The sequence below is a fragment of the Toxotes jaculatrix genome, chromosome 9 (genome assembly GCF_017976425.1).
Source record: "Toxotes jaculatrix isolate fToxJac2 chromosome 9, fToxJac2.pri, whole genome shotgun sequence".
In the NCBI taxonomy this organism is placed as follows: domain Eukaryota; kingdom Metazoa; phylum Chordata; class Actinopteri; family Toxotidae; genus Toxotes; species Toxotes jaculatrix.
The window spans coordinates 17,551,293-17,569,447 of record NC_054402.1 but is presented as its reverse complement, the minus strand read 5'-3'; the positions used below and the strand labels follow the sequence as shown (position 1 = coordinate 17,569,447).

The window sequence follows — 18,155 nt, the reverse complement described above, 5'->3', positions numbered from 1 at the left end:
CACACACACACACACACACACACACACACACACACACACACACACAAAAGAGTGAAAAAACTGAGCCACTCTCGCTCTTTCCTGCACATATGGACTCGTGTAACCTTGGGTCACACAGTGACTCATAGCATGCAGGGACAACGCATCTCGTAAGCATCAGAAAACGTCTTCTCTTCCCACCACCACCTCCCACAAACTTCCACCTCTTTGCCAAGCAGGTGAAACCAGAGAAGATCCAAGGAACAGTTTCTGTGCTTCACATGGAAGTCATCTTCTACATCAGAATGGTCAGATGATCAAAATGAAATAGGAGAAAAAGGAGAAACTGTTTAAAACTACAGATGTATGAACTGTAATATGCATCTGTTTATACTGCTTCACTCATTAGCACATGTGCTTCTAAGAAAGTTTGTGTATATCCAATAGTCAGTGATGGTTTTTGTGTCAACATGTGTGTGTGTGTGTGTGTAGATGTTTGGATTGAGTGTGCACGTGCGCTCTTCTGTGTAATCCTCGTCCCCCGAGACAGAGGGTCAACAGCTCATGTGTAGGTCAGCCAGCAGCATGATGACATCATCCAGCTGAGACCGCCTGTGACATCATATCCTAAGTGCCTTGGGGTTGATTCTCATTAAGAGACTTAATACTAAGAGAGCAAATGCAAAGCACCAATTAAGGGATGAGGAGTGGGGTTTGTCTGTGCGTGTGTGTGTGTGTGTTTCAACAGTTGTGTATTTACATTCATTTTCTGATTTAATCAATTACACAGAGGCCAAAGGAGGAGTTTGTTATTTTTTGTCTTGTTTCCTGTTTTCAGTGTGTACATACGTGTGTAACTTTGTGTGTTTCTGCCGTATGACTTCTGGCTGCCTCTCAGTAAAAATGACATTAAGGCCAAAGGCAGAGCAATAACATCCCCTCCTGTCAATCAAAATATCATCACCTCTTTCGAGTCTCGAGTCATGTTGTGTTTTAGTCTGGTGGTATGTGTGTGTGTCTGTGAGTTTTGTCTGTTCTTAATATGTTCAAAAGAATGAAGCTGTGTCCTCATAGGTGGAGTTCACTGCTGCAGATGTCTCAGACAAAAGACTACAGAGAGGAATGTAGCATCTGACTGCATACTTATGTAAATGTGTGTGTGTGTGTGTGTTTGTTATAGAGTGGGCACTGATGTGTATTGTTGAATTTGTGCTTGTGAACATCTGGACATACACTACAAGTGTGTAAGATACCAGAGCTTGTGTTGTTGAAATGTGTCTGTTTCGTGCATCTGTACATATGCAGTGTATATTTTTTCAATTGCATATTTTAGTTGGTGTAGGTGAAATTTACCTGAATGATTAATATCACATAAAATTATTCAGCAATTATTCATGTGGGAGGGGCTGGATCAAGTAAAAGAAAAAAGTGATTTAATTTGGAAAAGGCGTTGACAGACGCTGCTAAAAGATGGCAAAAAAAGTCTTAACTCAAGTGAAGCAAATCAAATCGAGAAGTGGAAAATAAGCAGAAATCGTTAGACATGAATGAAAATAAAATATCAAATCCCTGAATATGAGAATGAGAGGGAAAAATGCAAAAATGGATGACAAAGTTTTAGAAAATGGATTAGATTAGGTTGGAGACGTAAGAGGTTTTTCATTTCATAGTTTTTCAAACAAACTGTTTGACCCTTTGTCTCTAGTGCACATGAACTGCTAAAACTATGGTAAGAAAGTATGTGTGCACACTCACAAAACTACATCCATTTATATATATATGTGTGTGTGTGAGTACTTCATGCATACTGCAAATGTATGTATAACATTCATCTGTTTCTACTTAGAGCTGAATATGTTGTGTAGGTGTAACTGAATACAGTGACCCTGCCCACCTCAAAACAATCCTGCGCCTCTATACCTTCATTCATTTTTCCATTTACAAATTAGCCCCATAGGGTTTGGTTGACAGGCTTTACACTACACTACGCGTTCACTGGGGTCTGCAGCTGAATTATATCCTTAAAACAAACCATGAATTGATCATCCTACTAACAAGTATTGTCTGTCTACCCAAAATCTGATATAGCTTATTTCTGTGCCATAAGAGCTCAACAACAACAACAACAACTATAAAAACACAACAGCTACCTCACTGTTGTGTTTGTACATGTACATGAACAAATGTGCTAGGACTTATAGCCACAGACGGGATAAGAAAATCATAAAGTATTAAGGTCCACATTGTTTGTTTCGGCCTTTTCCTTGGATTTGACAATAAGAAAAAAGAATATCACCAGCCTAAAAGACCTGGTTTGATGTTATTAATGCTCTGGGTGATTTTTTTTTTTCAGATTAATGCAACATGTTAAAAGCAACAATTTGGTATCAACTTTAAGATTATACCATTTTCAGCTTAAATGGCAAAGACATCACAATGTTCTCATGCACTGTTTGTTTTTCAAATATCATATAAAGCTGTGGATAAGGTCAGCCGGGGACAAAGACCAGTACGGCAATAAGCAAAGGACTATGCCTTGTTGTGTATGTGTGTATGTGTCTCTGTTGGAATGTGGTGTCCATAACTATTCCCGTCTGGCTTTTAACATCAAAGACTCCATCTAAGGCCCTATTAGGACTAAGAGTCTCGGGGGAGATAAAAATAAATGAAAAATGTTTTTTAAAAAATTGACTGCTGTGCTCCTCAGTAACTAAACTGCTGTCATTTGGGACAGAGTTGTAGTTCATGACAAAGATATTCCACAGGAAAATCATGTAATCCTCTTCACCAGAAAGCAACACAAGAAGCACATAAAAAGTCTGGGATAAAATATACAGTATAAGGTGTCCATGCAAACAGGACATAAATTATGGGAGGACCACAAAGAAATACAACAGGTATTCAGGGTTGTATCTATTACTGGGGTAAGAAAGAGAAAAATCACAGACATATGCCCTCTGGGTGTGATTAAAATCACTACTCAGCACATGCAATTTTAAAATCAAACTACTCCCCTTTGAGAAATAAAACCCCGTCCAGTTGGAGCGTAAGAGACACTAATCAACTGCCACTGACGACTGTGCGAGGCTGCATCAGTATATGTGTGTGTGTGTCTGTGACATAGTGAGTGAAAGTGGGATGGAGAGAGGACAGGGTTTATTCATAGTACCTCATTAATCAGCCCCTGACACCACATCTGACTGTAATCTCATCCAGGTTCAGCAGGTTACACAAACCCTCCCTCTGCCTCTCTCTGTGTACGTCCTTTTTATTGTTTGACTAGTGACACTGTCGTCAAATTATTTTTATTACCATTCTCAAAGAGCACACTGAGAAAACATTACCTTCTATCACACACTGCTCTGGTATGGGCATCTGCTGCACCATGGCTTTGCAGAACTCTCTGATCGCCTCCATATTGTCTCTTAAATGGATGAAGAGTCTGTCAGCTTCCCCCTGCTCCTCCTTCTCTCCATCCTTCTCTCTGCCTTCACCTTTCGCTGCCTCTTTGACCCCACTGTCCAGGGCAGTGGTGACGGGCAGAGGGCCGTCACCGGTCGGTTTCCTGTCGGTAGGTGGTGCTTCCTGGTTTTCTGAGTGCTGACCGGGCAAAACGTTGGAGAAGACATTGTCTGGACATAGCTCCACTCCCTCACCGTCGTCCCCGGGGTCTGAGTTGATTGAGCGCGAGCGCACGGCATGGAGAGCCAGGCTCTTTGACCTGAGAGAGAAATAAAGCAGTTAGTCCTACAGCACTGGAGATCTAAACAATTCAAAGTCTGTTTGATTCCTCCATATTGAGATTTGTCTGTATTTGACACCCTGCAGTACAGGGTTTGGTTTTACTTCCAGGGTTCTGTGGGGAAACCACTGAAGCAACAAGCTGCTGGGGAATATTAATGACAGTCATTTTGTAACAATTAAGAAAACATTCAACAGAAACATGCCTGAATTTCAGCGCATGGCAGGAGAACTGAAGCCATGTTTTATAGTGAACTTTTGTAACCCGTGTCTGCTGTATGAACACTGCTGTCTTCACCTTTTCAACACTATTCATGTTATTGTTAATGCTGTGAATTACACTGAAAGGATTCTGTTCTTCAGTCCCAGTTTAACTTGCTTCAGTGATGAAATCCTGCATACCTTGGAAACTAACTACTCTAGCTACATTTGCTAAGAACATGCTAATGGAACTAAAATTAGACACAACTTCCATAATTTTCAGCAGCCTACAAACTATTCACCTTATAATACAGCAGGTCATATACAGACAGCTGAGTCAATATCCCAATTCGAAGAAACCCTTTGCTTATTATCCTATTTATAACATATTATCAGTGTAATGGCATGTAATAGTGCAGTTCTGCAACAGAGACATGCAACAGGATTCAGTGCTCTCAGACTACCCTGGACAGTGCTGTCAGAGAGGGGCAGAAAAACAATAAACAGAGTTTGACTATTAGGTTGAGGCGATGGCTTTCAGCTTTAAGAATTTAAGGTTTAAGGGTGTTAGAGTAGATTTCACCTTCCAAGGTGCACAAAGAAGGGAAAAAGATCAGAGGTCAAAACTCCAGCAACACTTGTAACCTAAAGAGTAACTTTTACACTAAGATGAATGTGTTTCAACTTGTGGCCTTCATTACACTATTGCCTGCTAAGGATATAACTTTAACAACTTTAAGGTTATGGTTTATGGTTCACAGTTCCCACACTGTTAATCTGTTACTGTAAACACCCTCAAGTTAAAGCCATTACAGCCCTGTCAAAAAGAAATCACACAAGAACTGTACGTTAAACGACCTGTTGAATCTCATCTCTCGTCTCTCCTCCCTCACGGTTTGGCTCAAGCTGTATCGTCGCAGGGACGCAGGAGAGTGCTCGTCCACCACCTCCTCCTTGCCTCTGTCTTCCCCCATTTTCTCCTCGAAGGCCTGGATCTTCACCTGCAGCTGCTGCTCAGGCCCTCCTCCTCCCCCACCTCTTCCTCCTCCTCCTCCACCCCCTGGATGAGGCGCACAGGGAGAGGGCGGGCATGCCTCGTCCACCCTGTAATGTGCAAACAGAAACAGGGCGAAGGGCTGGGTGGTGGCTAGTGAGCACCTGAAATGAAGCTGGACAGACAGGTCTGGATGGGTTTCAGTAGCCTCACTCTCCCCATCCTTCCCAGTCTGGTCAGCTTTCCTGTAATTCTCACTCTCTCACGACAACTGGCTGTATTTCTGTATCTCTCACCCACTGTGTCCCCCTTTCCCCCCTCTCTTACTGGCTAAATCTCACCTTCTCCCCTCTCATGGCTTTGTTTTTCTTTGTCCCTCATTATGGTGAATGTCTCTACTCATTTTTCTCTAGTTCCCACCCTCCATCTCTCTGTCTCTCTATCTTTCTGTCCCTACTTCAAATTCCAAAAGTGGCCTTTATAACGTAATCAAATGTTCCACTTGTTTGCTGGTTTTCTTCTGCGTTCACCCCCTGCTCTTTCACTAATAAACTATCCTGCCTCTCTCAATCCCTCACTCCCTCTGTCTTTCTTCCAGAAGACCCCAAGCAAAGCCTTTGCAAGCCTCCAATCCTGCACATAATGTTCTTATTTCGGAGAGAGCTGCGTGTGTCATTCCCACACTGCAGCCAGATGAGTCCCAGTCAACTTATGCACATTAACACACAAGCACACACACTCAAACGCACGCATATGCTGTCCTTCCATATACTGTAAATATCAATAAGAAGTCACAGCAGGACAGAACTGGACATAAAGCATGGCACAGAAAACATTTTAACTGTCTATAAATAATAACCCAGACACACAAATCAGTTAAATGTGAGAGTAATATGTGCATTCACTTGGATCTGAGCAAGTTTCAAGCAAGTTTCAATCAAGTTTTAAAAGTCTTGACGACCCTCTGTGACATGCAGATGAATCAGTCACTTTTTTTGATAAATACTCTGTGTTTGACAAATACTCTGTGTTTCAGACGACCAGCTTTTAATAAAAACAGACAAAAAGCTGTAGTGACTTGCACTGACCAATCAAATGACACCAGCAATGCCTGCCAACTGACACCTGTGGAGAGCCCATAGCCGTGGCTGTTTTAGAGTGTCTGGATCAAATGTGTTTTATGGAATATATATGAAAGAGGATAAAAATGGCTGTTAGTCCATGTTAGCATGACTTTCCCAACCTGCAGTGCGAGGCCAGGTTCTCTTCCAGCCGTCTTCCCAACAGTCTGGCTATAGCCGTAAAAGAGTTGCTCATTCTGTAGATGTCTTTGCCGCAGCCTCCCAGTAAAGATGGGTAACGGTCAGTCAGAGCTCTGATCTCCAGCAGCAGGGTGTGGTGAAAGCTGTGATCCATGCTGCCCAGAAGGGACACCAGGTAGACCAACGAGCTGTGAGCATGAGTCTGGAGAGAGGAGACAACAGAGAGAGAGAGGAAAGATGTTAAAATCATAAAAAATTATCTGGCATTGTGATCCATGCTGGTCCTGACATAAAAATACACAAAGAAATAAGTAAATGTTTTACTCTTTTAAAAAAAACATCCAGTTTTGTAATGGCTATTTCTAAAGTTTGTGGCTTTCTAAGTGCACTGAAAATGGGCTCAGTGTTATGGGAAGGTTTGGAGGAACTGTTTCACAACATGAGCTTTAGTGAAGAAAGAGTGAATTCTGTCTAATTTGACACACATTAGTTTTTCACTTCCAGGCAGTTTGGGGGGTTTGGTGTAACTCCTTTTCTTCTAAATCATGACAATAATAAATACAAACACATGCAGCTGGCCCCTCGGCAAAACTTAGAAAATATAAACTTCTTCTTTTCCCAAATGGCATTACTTTCCCACTGGCCTTTGCAATAACACACACATACACATACTTTTCATCATTCTCACTGCTGCTTTTAGCATAAACTGTATCCAGAGCATATACAACCTGCTCAGCTTTGACACAGAATAATATCTAATAAGGTTTAAACACATATTTGCTGTACTCTCCAAGGAAGATTAAAATGTGTCCTTTATATGTACTGCATGCATATGTACTGGTTCCAGTAATATGCAAAAATCATAACCAGTACAGTCCTGTAAATACACTGAATGACTGTTTAAATTGCAAGGTTTTAACCTTGACCGTGTTGGATCCCGATCCATTATTTAACAAAAAACAGCCATGATTTCAAGGGGTGTAAACCAGTCAACACAGAAATCGTTGTGATAACAGATGAACAAAGGTGACATGTTTCAGTAACAGCTCTCTTGCAGTGTTTTAGGGCAGAACCAAAGTCAAATAAACCCACCATCTGTGCACAAAACATTTAAGTATCTAAACTTGTAAAAACATTTCTTGGACAAAAAAAAAAAAAAAAAAAAAAAAAGCTTTAAAGTGTTACCTCTCCTCATCTGACTGAGAGTGAACTACAAGTGATTGATGGAAATACGGACAGAAGGACAGACAGAGCCAACCTGTGCTCGCGGAGCTTAAGCACACCTTGTAACGAGGAGACAGGAATGCAGTTACTGCACAGTTTGGGCATGCTTCACAAGCTCTCTCTGTAGGATACTAAATTTATATGTGGAGGCTAAAACTACCAGAAAAGGTAGAGCTCGGCTTTATACTGTAACAACATGCCAAGCAGGTATTTAGGAGTTTCTGAGGTCCAACACAAAAATGAAACGGGGGCATGCCTGAGGCGCAGGCTGCAGGTACAAAGACTTGTGTGTGCTAGGTCTGCACCACAGTTCAGGCTTTTATTGTCGAGATGCTTTTACTTTTTAAGGACTCGCTATAATACTTCCAAACATTACAGCATAAAGCAGAACTTGCATCATTTACAGTTTGCATGCGAGACATTTTACAGTAATACTATTAAAAACCTGCCAGGTCATGAAGGCCTGCTGAATCATCAAACGTTACAGATCGTGTTGTTTGGAAAAATCACTTAGCCTTGGTTTGATGAAAAAAAAAAATCCATGTAAATTCCAGCAAAAGAGAACAATAACAGGAAGTTTTTCTAAGAGAACTACAAGCTGTTGTATGTAATTAAGAGTTTTCATGTTCTCCAAAAAATTATGGCAGAGGAGCAGATATTCCCCCAGTGTGCCGATCTGACAGGACAGATAAGAACCTGGAGAAAGAAATAAGTGCTTTCTGTCTCATGTTTGCTACAAATACACACACAGACACACACATAAACACATCCTCTGAAAAAGACACAACTTGGCCCATTCATTCCCATCACTCCATTATCAGAATTCCAGCAACAATGGGAGCCAAACTCCTCTGGCAGTAGCACATGTGCTTGTGTGTTAGAGAAATCTGTTTAAAAAAAAGGTCATTTGAATACTGAATGATTTAGAGTTTTTAAAAGAAAAACGTCGACATGTCAAATCCTCCCTCTCCTCACTAACCTGTTTTTTTTTTCCTTTCCTCTTTCTTTCCTTGTTTGCTCGGTCGCTTAGTTTCCCCTGACTGTCCATCAGCACACTGATCTCTCTGCTTCCTTTGGAGCTGCAGTCTGGCACTCAACCATTATGTCGCTCCCTAACAAGGCCCGTGGAGATACTGCTGTGTGCATGAATGTGTGCTCTCTCTTTCCCAGAGAGAAGCAACTATAGTCTGTATATCAAAGGGAAGAGGTCATATAAATTTTGAAATCTGCTCATCTCTACCTGAACTGAGCAATTGTGAGGGATTTCAGCAGAAATGATATTCCCTCAGAACAAACCTATCACGTTTCCCTTATCAAAACCTCATATTAGTACATTTATTGATTAATTTAATGCCCAATATTAACAGACAAAAGAGAAGCAATCCTCCACTAAAAATACATGTATATCAGTCATTTCAGATAATACAATTACTGTATCATTACCTCTCTGCCAGACTCATCTGCATCCACACTGTATGTCCTATTACAATATACTGACTGATTTGTACAAGTGTCTCCACTATACTATGATGTTTTACCAAGGGTTTAAAGGACAATTTACAAATCATTCTCAGCTTTTGTGTTAAAAATTCCAAGAGAGATGACCGTGACCTATGAACAAATACCTTTTCATTAAAATATTTCATTTTATTAAAGGGCGTACACGACTGTTGGACTGCACAGCACTGTAGAGTGTAAAGGGATTTCTTTCACTCAGAAGACCTTTAATGAGAACTGTGATATATTCTGATCTAACAAGCAATAAGTTCAGAAACATAATATAGACTAAGTCCCTTCAGGAGGTAAAGGAAGCCAAAGAGGGTGTGTTGTGCAATCCAGTTAGAATCAAGTACAAATGCATCCCACAGAGAAAGTGTGTGTGTGTGTGCGTGTATGAGTGTTAGGGCACAAACACGAGCCCACAGGAGGCAGTCTCCAGTGCCATCTCCAGGAGGCCTCTGCAGAGGCATTTCTCAGAAAAACATGGGTTATTTTCCAAATGGTTCCAATGTGAAGAAAGACAGGACACTGAGGTCCGACCAACTGTGTGCGTGCGTGTGAGTATGCGTGTGTGTTTGTGTATGTGTGCATGTGGTTGGCAGGTTTTCTGACAGGAAGATTGAGGAGGAAGGGGAGCTTTTGGAGGAAAGGTTGCCCTGGAGTAATAGAAAACTCTATTATGGTTTCCAGCTCTATGATTTCTGTGTGTGTGTATATCTATCTGTGTATATGTGTGGAGGGGGGGGGTGGGGCACTTCATCTAGAGACAGTCATGATGTATTTTCCCCTTTCAGTAATTTCCCCAAATTGTCGTTAAACTGCCTTAAATGGACCCAGAGGAAATGAGGGAGTGGGAACCCTCACCCTGTCCCGCTGCCACCTTCATCACTCTGCACACACACGGGTCAGAGCGGCTGTAATCTGTGACTTCACCCTACCTGTGGTTACAGAGCTGCATGTCCAGTCATATATAACATACTACATCTGCACAGCATAGGTTAACACATATATCTCATGCACTATACTCATGTGTCAGGCACGTTGACCCGATGGGTGGGCAGATGCTATGTGATGTATAAATCATACACTCTGCACTGTCTGGTCTGTGTCTTGTAATCATCCTTTGTATTGCCCTGGCTTCAAGAGCAGTGTCGTTTGCAAGCATTTACTCTGTTGCTATGTGACGCAGACTGTCTTTTTTTTTTCAAGCCTGGCCAAAAAAAAGTGACCTTTTCAAAACCACTTTCAGATGGGGAAAGGAAGATAACACGAATAAAGCAACTATGAGTGGTAATTTGAAATCCTCAGATGAACAAGGCTAAGCATCTACAGCCATGCTAGCAGCTCTGTGAGGCACAGCAGTCATTTGAGTTAAAAAGGCAGTAAAAAGTTAACATTAGAACATGCTCACACAGAAAATAGAACTAAGGCAAGATTTAATGACTGAGCTTCTGTATGCATGTGTGTTTCTGAACAACCTCTGCATATATCGCTCCTTCCCTGTCCACCCTGTCAGTCGGCAGCAATGCCACCTCACAGTTTGCTCCAGTCACTAGTCCAATTAACCTGTTACAAGCAGCTCAAGTGTTTTAGCAGAGGGCTTCAGTTATAGTCCGTAATGACCAAAACACCACTTTTGACTTCACAGGTGGTGCTATTAGGGGGCAAATGAGCAGCCAAGTCTGCAAGACAGCCAAGTGTTTAACCATGAGTTGGCCAAAATGAGGTTCATGGAACACATTTAGCTTCATTCGAAACAAATTGATATTTAAATCTTCTTCAAAGTGCAGAATACTGTATTAGCAGTAGCTGTGGTTATATTGGTAGGATTCTTAGATATAAATGATTTTGCTTCCTCCAATTAGTGCAGATAAAAAAAAAGAAAACCTTTATGCACCTAATAACAGACACAGACATGAATAACACATGCACATAGATATTAGTGAAAAAACTGATCTTATTACTTTTTTGATTCTTGCTTTGTCAGCACAAGCAAAACAAAGCACCTTTTTCTGAGGTTAATGTTCCCTTAAATTGTGTTACGGCTATCATTAGGCTACGGCTAAAAAAAAAAGAAAAAAAAAACTACTCCTTAAATTTTCCCTAAAATGAGACCTTTGTTTTTCTCCCACTGGGGCAGCAGTTTCTGACTCCTCTGAGGATTCAGAATGTGTTTGTTTAGGAGAGACGCTCCCACCGAACACTGACGAAGGCGTTAGACAGCAGTCAAAACCTCCGGATCTGCCGGGCCTGTCAAGTGTGAGAGTGTGTGTTTTATACTTGGCAGGACAACAGAGAACAAGTCATGTGAGATTGCAGCCCATTCCTCCCTACTAATTAAAATAATCACTCCTGCCTGTTTCATTGTGTGTGTGTGTGTGTGTGTCCCTGTGTGAATACCCACTGTCAGGCAGACCTAAAGGTGCATTAGCAGCATTATTCCCATGCCATTTTTACATGAATGTTGGAGTTGTTTCCGCAGCGTGTATTTGCCGAGCTGATGCACCGGCAGCACAGACATTTGCTGCAGAATCAACATGCACCAACTGTGTGTACTTTTGTGTGACAGCTAAGAAGCTCAGAGTTGGACTGATTTTAAGGACCTCCACTTGTTTCTGTTATTTCCCTCAGACTCCCTGTTTTCCCTCTTGTCTCTTCACATTCCTTAACTGGAGCTTGGAAATTATAGTTCTCTTTTTTTTGTTGGAAGTTTAACTATTTTCAATTCGTGCAGATGTCAGTCTGTGTGTTTATTCTTACCTCACTAATGATGCCGACAGCACCGTGGATTTTGGCCACATGACCTAGGAGAGCAGAGCATTGCTGTCCAACAATCCTCAGCGCTGGCAGGAAGCTGACCATCGACGAAGGGCTGGCCTGTGACACGTCTACGAGCGCGCCCAGTAGGGCCTCAGTTAGAGATTGGTCACCGAGGTAGCCAACCAACACAGGCACCTGGGGGCTTAACATCTGCATGGAAAAGAAATAAAATAAATAAATGAAGTATGATTTATAATTTTTGACAGTGAGAAATTCTGTCACTGTTTGGGCATCAACACTACCAAACAGAGGCTTGATGTGTCTTTAATGAAGGCTGGAGGTGAGAGGAGTGACCTTGGAGCGAGATGAAGAGCCTGGTGACTAATAATAAACAAAAGCATGACTGTAGGACTGTCTGGACAAACCGAGCGAATGAACAGTTCCTCCTCATTATCTGTACTGGTCACACTGGACTGCACTGGATCAGACTAACGATGTCCACCATTGCAGGCCCCCTGCTGCTATCTTACTTTTTCCGAGCAATCATGTTGATATCAAACAGTATCTGTCCCTCAGAGAGACAATGTTTGACCACTAAAAAAAGGAAGGTTATGTAATAGTGAAGTTACATATCATTGTTGTTTTTAATCTTTTCAATAATGCATCACTTCCAGTAATATTGCCGAAGATTTGGTAACTGCTGTGATGAATGCAGCTACAATCACAACAGAAATATTTTGTGCATCTGTGTGGGGGGTTGGAGGTTAGAATAACTCCAGATGGCTGTTTTTTTTTCTCTCTCTCCACTGCTTAACATGGGAGTGAAACTATCCATGTTTTACCACCATGTGTGGTGTTTGCTGGTGTGTGATACTTTTCGCCCCGTGCTGAACATCAGCAGCTCTGCTCCAAAACACGCAGGAATTCCTACTGAGAAATGTGTACGCCACATTCACTCATGCATTTCCTCACTTCTAACTATGTTCCAGTACATTTTTTGACATGAGCTCTTTACGGGATAGAGTGAAGCTGAACAGTAAAAGGTCTGATTGAGCTTGACTCGTGGGCAGAACAATGCCGCACATGTAGTTTGCTGTAAGTCAAAGCCAAGGGTTTTTTAAAAAAAGTGAACAGTTTGATTTACCTACAGTGCATTTTGCTTTATTTCTCACAAACACTCACAAGTGGATGTTGTTCTGCAACCATCTGAATGAGTCTGATCAGGTGCTGTTGCTCTGCGGACTCCAGCTGTGACAACATCGCAGTGAGGTTGCCTAGGTGACGGTGGATGGTATCTGGTTGTTTGGGGTAAACTGATGGCAACACTCGCAACAGCATGTGGTTACCTGAGCCAGAGACAGAGAGAGAGAGATGTTTTCAACAAGCCTCATATTTAAGCCAAATTCAAAACTGTACAAAGACAAATCTTAAGTACAAAATACCAAAGAAAACAAGCTAGAAAAGAAACAAACAAACAAAAAAAAATGTATGTGCTCAGAGTAAACAGTCAAAGAGGACGCATAAGCCAATTTTCTTATAAAAAGCCCAAAATATGAGCTGAAGCTTTTTCTTGTACTGGTCGGTGAATGTGGAAATGTGGATGAGTGATGAAACCTGAGTACTCTGGGATAAATGGCCAAATGCTGGTTCAAGCACCAAAGTCCAGCTAGGAAAAGACTTTTTGCGTCATCCGCTACTATTATATAATGTTTTTACATGGGGGTGAAGCTGTGTGCTGCAAAGGTTTCTTGCTTGAATAGATGTCTGGTACCACATTCCCAGATATTAACAATTAACTTAAATTAACAGGTTATACAAAACTGTAATTTCCATTAAGCCGTATGACTTATTTTCCTTAGAAAACATGTATGAGCTTTGCAGTCATGATGCACCATCTTTGTTAAGGAACAAAACCTTTCTCCATTTGTTATCAATATTCCTTCAGTGATGCTGATGAAGGAAAAAAGAATGTCAGCGCTGACGCATCACTGGATATAAAGGCGTTCGCAAGTCAGCACACAGCCCAACAAAACCCACAGCATTACCCAACCGTCTTTGACTCACGTATGAAACATCTTTAAATGATTCGTATTGCTGAACAAAGACTTTTTTTTTCAGATGCTAGGTTCATTTCAATATTCCAAACAATGGTTTTTGTGTCCTACAATGGACCAAACACCAGACAACAAGAGATACTGTAGATTTAATGTTTAACTGCAGAGAGAATTTGGAGCTAACTATAAAAGTTGCATGGAATTGAAAGTTGATGTCAAGATGCTGCAGAGTTTAAATCATGTGATATGTGGTGTTAATGTTAGGGGATTTATTCTCATAATACTTTATTGAGTTTACAGTATCTGGAACAGATGGAACCAATGAGAATGAAGCAAGACAGACAGTGGGACAACGGCATTCAGGGGAGGGAGGAACTCGTGTAGGAGGGTTAAAGGTGTAATCCAACATTCAGCAGTTCTGTTCTGTGCAAAGGCAGAACAAAGGAGAAGAGCAAACACAAATATTTAGAAGATGGTCACTGGCTTATGTTATGTCCCCTTTCTCTTCCCTTTAATCAGAGATTATACTGTATAACATCACACAACAACACACCCCCATCACTTACGACACAAATCCCCATAAAAAGAGACAGATACAGTTGATGTACAGAAAGAGTGAGCTGCTAATAACCATAAAGCTGAGGTTGTAGCATTTACAGGTCTGTTCAGAGGAATGTTAAAAGGCATGCGGAGACGAGAGTCTGCACAGAAACAGGAGGATTTATAGAGCTTACCTGTTTGAGCAGCCTGTAAATTGTATCCTCAGGCGCACACACACACACACACACACACACACACACACACACACACACACACACACACACACACACACACACACACACACACACACACATAAACTCACAGACAGTACGTGTCAGACACACCCTGGCTGGACTGAATACTCTTTTGATTATTGATTAAACATACTTATTTTGTAAAGCTGCCGTATTTGACTGCCACTGTATCTGCCTACAGATTCTTACTCCCTAACTCGCTGTGTGTGTGAGTGTGTGTGTGTGTGCGAGTGCGTGCGTGTACAGTATCTGACCTTCATACCTTCATTCCAGCATACACCCAACCCCTCATCATGACTTACAAATCTCAGTAAAATATCCTGTAATGACCTTTGGTCCTTTAGCACACAAAGGCATCATTTTTGAGCAGCTCCTCAGACATTTTCCAAGAAGAAGAAGAAGAAAAAAAAAACTGCTAACCAATCTATCAACCTATTGTTAATGTTATGTGAAGAGGCAGGAGAGGACATGATGTCTTCCTTTAAGTGTGCAGTGTTTCCAAATGTCACATTGGAAACACAAAAAAATTAACTATTAACAATTCTGGAGACAGCTCTGAGCAGAACATGACTTTAATACAGCTGTTGGCTATCTTACAGTCATGTCCTTTCTTTGTCCCCACTATATTAAAATATCTGTGCAAAATACTTCCATAAAGGCCCTAAGAGGACACTTAAACCGCCTGCATCATGGGAAAAATGATTTCCAGTCTATTTGCTGTAGATTTGACTTTTTATATACAGTCTATGATTACAACCCAGAGCAATGATAAAACCATAGACTAAAGGTACTGCTGACAGCACTGGGAAAGTGCAACTAAATCAAAGTAACTTTAGTAACTGAGATCTAAATTAAAGATGCACATGCATATTTCATTTTACTCCTTTTGTCGTGTTAAACAAAGACATTTTAGCCCCCAGAGTCTACAGGACCAAACCCCAAGAGGATCAAAATACTTTTAAACTGAGATGAGGAATAGCACATAAATTACATGACAATGTTACGTGTTTCCTTGAAACAAAGTCTTATTTTCCTATGGAAAAGCAATTACTTGTTTTAGATGAGGGCTGCAGAAAATGATTATTTCCATATTATCAGTCAATCTACCAATCGTTTTCTCAATTAATCAACTAAATTTTGCGACAAAGACAGAAACATTTCATTCATATCCAACTATGTAATAACTTGCAAGGGGAGGTTGTTGTACAGGACAAAACTGCACAGATCAGCACAACTGATATCCACAGGGATGGTTCAGGAGAACTTTACAACTTAAACGTGTTTTCGGCAGCATTTCATGAATGTATGTCCCGTAAGTCGTATATCACGCAGCTCGAGTTGTCATGACTAGCCCCTAAGGGGGCTGTCCTTTGAACTCTTTTGTTTTGTTTGGATCTCTTTTGTGGACATTTGGACCTTTTCAGATTCTTGTTTAGTTTGTTAAGTTTTGTTCACTGTTCCTGTTTTATGGCCCTTGTGTATCTTGTCTTGTTCTGCTTCCTGTCTTTGTCTTGTTTCCCTCCTTCAGTGATTGTCTGCCCCGCCCTAATTGGTTTCACCTGTTGCCCATTGCCTGGTGTATTTAAGTCTCGTTATTTCCCTGTGTTCTGATTGGTTCGTCTGTGTTCCATGCCCGAGTCTGTTTCCTTGCTTGAGTGTATGTCTTCCCTGTGATCGTTCCCGTACCTGTGTCTTCCATTTTTTTCCCCACCTCATGGACTTACCTTGGTTTCCTCTGTTTGCAAGTAAGAACGTTTTGTATTTTCGTTTGGTTGGCCTCTAAGTTTTTTCTCCTTTTTTTTGGTTTTTTGAGTTTTGTTCCCTGGCCCTGGACACTTCCAGTGATTTTTGATTCATTAAAAGACTTTACGTTACTCCTAGCCTGTCTTGGGGGTTATTGCTTTTTGGGTTCTGGCCTGATCCCTAGTCTTAGCATAGCACGAGTAACCTCAGGTGGGCGAGGGCGGGTAGAAACTGTCAAATCAAAATCCAGAGACAGGACACAAACCTCTCCCAGAAAGCCCATATTTTTGGGATTCTGTACATTTTTCTTACATGAGTGAATCCTGCACCCCCCCTCACCCCCCGTCCCCAAACCACAGTAAAAATCATTTCAAGTTCTCAGGCCCATGTGAAACATTACTGCTGCCCAGCTCTCTGGAAGGGATCCAGTTACCAGAGCACAAAGAAAGACATGTAAGGATTTTCATCACATGCACAACACATGACTCAAAATGTTTCATCGATGAAAATATTTTATATGTAAATCATAAAGTGTACACCCCAACAACCAGCCAGATGTGCGCCACTACAATTCATAGATCTATGTCCATACACGCACATACAGACAGCCTCTCCTGCAAAGTTTAAATTCAATGACCATCTTCCCCTTTCACCTACATAACTTCACCCTCCAAACTCTCTCCGTCTGTACATGACACACAAAACATCTTATCCATTCTGACTTAAACTTCCTCTTTATCCTATATCGTTTTCAAAGAGTTCAGACTATGACGAGTCCCACACAGATGCATTACTCCGCTCTTCTGTCGCTAACTGCTGAGTCAGCAGAAATCAAGTGCAGCTGGAAGCGTGGTTGACACATCTGCATGCTTGATAGCAAATAGTCCCTTGGCGTCAAGCAATTTGAATACGTCATACTTAAACAACAAAGTAGGTCATTTGTCACAGCATCCCCAACAAGTGTTTCAGTGTAAAAATATTCATATTAATATTGACAGGATGACATTTTATTCTGAAGATGTATAATTGCTTTTTATTGGTGTGTTCTGGGTAAAGAGTAACATGAGAGTAGTACCATTAATGTAACATCTCCATTAACTTCTTTTTTTGTCATCAATCAGTGTCCCCATTTGTCTTTTCAGCGGGTTTACTGACTGTGTTGTAATGTACAGTTCTCTCTGTGGTGTCAGTAAAACAATACAGATACTGATCTGATACAGGTTTACGGTGATAAAAACAGGCAGTGGAGCCAACTGATTTCTCTGATGAATCACTGATACATGAAGGTTTGGAGTCCTGCCAGGAAACTTAACAGTTGATCTCTTAACTCTTCCCTGGAAAACGCAGTGTACAAGACAGAAATGCAAATGTGCATACTGTACATGGACACACACTGAAGTGATTTCCTTACTGGCCGGTCAGGGGGAACATGTATGATGTGTCTCCAGCTGGCTCACTGTCTATCTCAGGTGGCAGCCATAAGTCAAAACAGGGAAACACCACACACACGCACAGACATATTGTCCATACATCCACTCGTGTTTGTTTGTTGTATGTTTTTCAATTTCTGTCTGGCTCTCACTCTGTTTTGATGCCTTTTCAACTTTTAGTAAATAATATACGTTTCAACAATTAATCATCTTTTCAGCACAATTCCAGCTTTAAGTCTACTTTATAATTTTCCCTCACAAACATAATTGTGCTGAAAGCTTAGAGACAGCGTGTCTCAGTTTTTTGTCTCAGATTTTTTTAAAAGTCATCCAGAGTCAAACCATGGCAGAAATTATAAAAAAAAAGTTCCCTTGGGAAAAATAAAATTTCTCCCAGATTTTTCCCCAAATTTCCAGGAATAACGGCGTAGTCGCTGTTTGATCTACAGACTCAATGTGTTCAATATGCTATC

General features: G+C 41.1%; 1 protein-coding gene across 2 annotated transcripts in view; it reads right to left on the bottom strand.

Moving 5' to 3' along the window:
• The window catches only part of veph1 (ventricular zone expressed PH domain-containing 1), a 59,747-nt gene that overhangs the window by 21,906 nt on the left and 19,686 nt on the right, over positions 1-18,155 (bottom strand). Inside the window, exons 4-8 of one of the 2 annotated variants that reach the window (XM_041047159.1) lie at positions 12,844-13,007; positions 11,662-11,871; positions 6,159-6,379; positions 4,780-5,025; positions 3,324-3,700 (exon numbers count right to left, since the gene is read on the bottom strand). In XM_041047159.1, the coding sequence (XP_040903093.1) occupies positions 3,324-3,700; positions 4,780-5,025; positions 6,159-6,379; positions 11,662-11,871; positions 12,844-13,007 (1,218 nt within the window). Of the gene's footprint in view, positions 1-3,323; positions 3,701-4,779; positions 5,026-6,149; positions 6,380-11,661; positions 11,872-12,843; positions 13,008-18,155 lie in introns of both variants that reach the window. The other variant, XM_041047158.1, reaches the window with a different exon arrangement.